A 4,032-nucleotide genomic window follows, 5' to 3' on the forward strand; every position below is an offset into this window, starting at 1 on the left:
ATGTTTCTCTTAAGCCTAAAGAAAATATTGCTTATTTTATGGGTGTAAATTACAGTGCTGCAAAATCTTCACTTGAAATACCCATGTAAATGCACAGAAAAATGTTTTAGTAAGTGCTTTGTGTTGTGTGAAGAAGGGCAAATGGAAGAGGTCCTCCACTAGCACAGGCTTCCCTGTGTTTGTCTGTAGAAGAAAGAGAAATGATGGCGCCATTGTATTCTGATAAATTGTTTCAAAGGGTTTAGAATAACAGAAATTAAGCATTCCATGAGTAACTACTACTGGTCTCTAAGCAAAAGAAATACAATCCGGAGAGACACAAGAAAGTCAAATCATCATGTTTGACAGTAAGAATGAAATCAAATAAGTTACTGAGCCAACCTGCCAGCTCTGAAATTATAATTAAGTAGAATTTCAGACTTCATTTTCAAGATGAACCAGAAGTAAGTTTGTTATCTTCATGTATTATACAATATTCCAATTTACTTAAGCATTTGCATTATTATCTATACATACACACATACTGTGAAAATTGAAGGAGGTCTTATGGGGATATATAAAGGAAGGAACAAATAAGATAGTATAATGGGAAAAAGACTAAATATTACATTTTCTCTCATATACAGAATCTAAATTTAAGTGTGTGTGTGTGTGTGTGTGTGTGTGTGTGTGTGTGTGTGTGTGTGTGATGAGGAGGAGGAGGAAGGGGACCAAGAACAAGGAAAGAGGAGAAATGATGAAGTAAGTTCTTACTCTTGCTCTATGCATATTGTAAGACACAATGATGTATATACATGAAAATGTAATAATGAAACCCACTATATCGTGTGCCAAGTTTAAAAAAAAACTTGAAATATTTTATGTACATTTCTGTGGATTTATGGCCCTTTTAACACTGAAAATTAAATAAATATTATCACCAAAAATACTATTAATTAGATCCTAAAGCTGGACTCTTCTTCCATAGCCCCTATGTTCAATGTTATACTGTGATAGAAATAGTCTTTACGGTTGTTTGGCTCGAACTGTTTGGGGGGCACCCAGGCAGGGGGATCGGGATCTGTCCCTGGTCTATGGGCAGGCTTCTGGAACCCGGTGCCTGTGGTGTGACACCTTGCACAGCCTTGGTGCAGTGGGAAGGGGCTTAGACCTGCCTAGGCTCAGTGTGCTGGGCTCTGCTGACTCCCCTTGGGAGACCTCGATTTGGGGGATGTGGGGATGCGGGGTAGCTTAGGAAAGTGGGCTGGGGGTGGGAGATGGGAGGAGGGGAGATCTGTGGATAATATGTAGAGTGAGTAGAAAATTTCTTAATAAAGAAAAAAAGGTAAAAAAAAAAAACAGTCTTTAACAGGAACTTGCAGTTATTTGAAAGAATATCTACTTCCCTGCAAATGTTACTTTGACCATCTATTTGTTCATTTGTACAGAAATGTTGTGTTAAAATTGAATTATACATTTTATGAATTAAATGTTTCTAGTTAACTACTTATTTAAAAAAAGATGTTTCCTGTCTTGTTCTCTGGTCTTTGTAATATAAAAGAAAAAATTTAATCACACAAGGAGAAAAATATCATTATCCAAAGACCCTGCAGAATGAAATATAGAAGAGAATGCCTGAACACGCCCATGAGTAAGCAGATTGCTTCTCCAGTGAGAAGGTCATCAGAGCCAATGTTGCTGGACTTGGGAAGTTTCCTAAACCACAGTGCACTTAGTTTTACAAAATGTAAATCTGAAGGTAAGATCAAATTACCTCTAAAGCTTTTGAACTGTGTGAGACTGTGCCATGTTCTAGACTCATTTTTACAATGTTGCGGGAAGGGAAGATTAGTTACACTATTTTACATGCTTCATCAGTCAACTTGATAATTTTTAAATATAGATCTAACTACTTTAAAAGCATTGGAAAAATGATTTAAGTGATATCATCAGAATTTTTAATCCACATTTATAGCTATAATGTATTTTTCAGACAACAGATTGAAGAACAGATGTTGTTTGTCATTTGAACTGAAAATAAGGTCAAATTTTTATTTCATAAGAACCTTCATATCTTTAAAAATGTTTTCTAAATACCATTCCCTATCTTCAATATTTTTCTATGTGTTTTATGTTATAGAGGAATATACTTTGTATATTTAAAGGGAATGAGAAGAAGACCCACAATGAAAAACCACACAGTGCCCACAGAATTCATTCTCTTAGGATTGTCAGATGATCCTGAGCTTCAGGTTGTAATCTTCCTCTTTTTAATTATCACGTACATTCTAAGTGTCACTGGAAACCTGACCATCATCACTCTCACCTTGGTAGACTCCCATCTACAGACCCCCATGTACTTCTTCCTCAGGAACTTCTCTGTTTTAGAAATAACCTTTACAACCGTCTGCATCCCTAGATTTCTAAGCACGATTGTTACCAGAGACAAAACTATTTCCTACAATAACTGCACGGCTCAGTTGTTTTTCTTCATCTTCATGGGTATCACTGAATTTTACCTTCTAACTGCTATGTCCTATGACCGCTATGTTGCCATCTGCAAACCGCTGCATTATACAACCATCATGAACAGGAAAGTCTGCATATTGCTGGTTTTCTCTGCCTGGCTGGCAGGGTTCCTAAACATCTTCCCACCCGTCATTCTTTTTCTTCAGTTAGATTACTGCGGCTCCAATGTCATTGACCACTTTGCATGTGACTACTTCCCCTTACTGCAGTTATCCTGCTCAGACACATGGCTCCTGGAAGTGATTGGGTTTTATTCTGCAATAGTGATACTGCTCTTCACTTTGGCATTAATCATTCTTTCCTACATGTTCATCCTCATGACAATTTTGAAACTTCCGTCTGCCAGTCAGAGAAAAAAAGCATTTTCTACATGCTCCTCTCACATGATTGTCATTTCTATCTCATATGGCAGCTGCATATTCATGTATGCTAATCCTTCTGCCAAAGAAAGAGCATCACTGACCAAAGGAGTAGCTATTCTCAATACTTCTGTTGCTCCTATGATGAATCCATTTATCTACACCCTGAGGAACCAGCAAGTGAAACAAGCCTTTAAGGACACCATCCAAAAGGTAGTGCTTTTCTCTGGCAAATGAAAGCATTGGTAATGCTAAAAGTATAATTTCTTCTTTCTGAGTTTATAGGCAAGGGAGAAAAAAGCATAATTTGTAATAGGATTGGCATTTTGATATTTAATAAAATTCCATGTTTAGAGTAATCATGCTCTGTACATTCAAGTCATTTCTCTGTGTGTTCATCTATATAGGTCTATTTATCTACTATGTGTTTACTCATGTCTATATTTTTCTAAAACATGAAGTCCTTTCAGATTTTTTCTATTGTACATTCCATATCAAAATTCTTAATTGCAGTTATATCTTCTTAATTGCAGTTATAAGAAGTTAAAATTCTTCTTAAATGCAGTTATATATATCTTATAAATTTATTCTCATTGTAACTTAATAAACTTGATAAAACTGAATACTGCTTCATGATTTTTTGATGTTTCAAATTTTAATTGAAATGTATTTAGATAATATGAAAAGTCTAGGCTAATGATTATTATTTTGAATAGCAGTACATTATTTTTATGTAGATACAACATTTAGCATGATAGAAAGTATGTCAGGATGTGGATTTCAGAATTGTCATTCTTTTTTTCATTTTTATTTTATAATTAATTTAATTTTACATATCAGCCACGGATTCCCCTATCCTCCCTCCTCCCAACCCCCAGCCTCCCCCCACAACCCACCCCCCATTCCCACCTCCTCTAAGGCAAGGTCTCACCTGGGGATTCAGCTCAGCCTGGTAGATTCAGTTGAGGCAGGTCCAGTCCCCTCCTCCCTACACCAAGGCTGAGCAAAATGTCTCAGCATAGGCCCTAGGTTCCAAAAAGCCATGCACCAAGGACAGGTCCTGGTCCCACTGCCTGGGGGCCTCCTAAATAGTTCAAGCTAATTGACTGTCTCACTTATCCAGAGGGCCTGGTCCAGTTCCATGGGGGCTCCTCAGCTATTGGTT

General features: G+C 37.0%; 1 protein-coding gene across 1 annotated transcript; it reads left to right on the plus strand.

Moving 5' to 3' along the window:
* On the plus strand, positions 1-3,104 carry LOC131894942 (olfactory receptor 6C3-like). Its single transcript, XM_059245311.1, has 2 exons — positions 1-29; positions 2,153-3,104. Exons 1-2 carry the CDS (start codon positions 1-3, stop codon positions 3,102-3,104), a joined length of 981 nt encoding a protein of 326 aa, XP_059101294.1.
* The last annotated feature ends 928 nt before the right edge of the window (positions 3,105-4,032 follow it).

Source organism: Peromyscus eremicus, chromosome 18 (genome assembly GCF_949786415.1).
Source record: "Peromyscus eremicus chromosome 18, PerEre_H2_v1, whole genome shotgun sequence".
NCBI lineage: Eukaryota > Metazoa > Chordata > Mammalia > Rodentia > Cricetidae > Peromyscus > Peromyscus eremicus.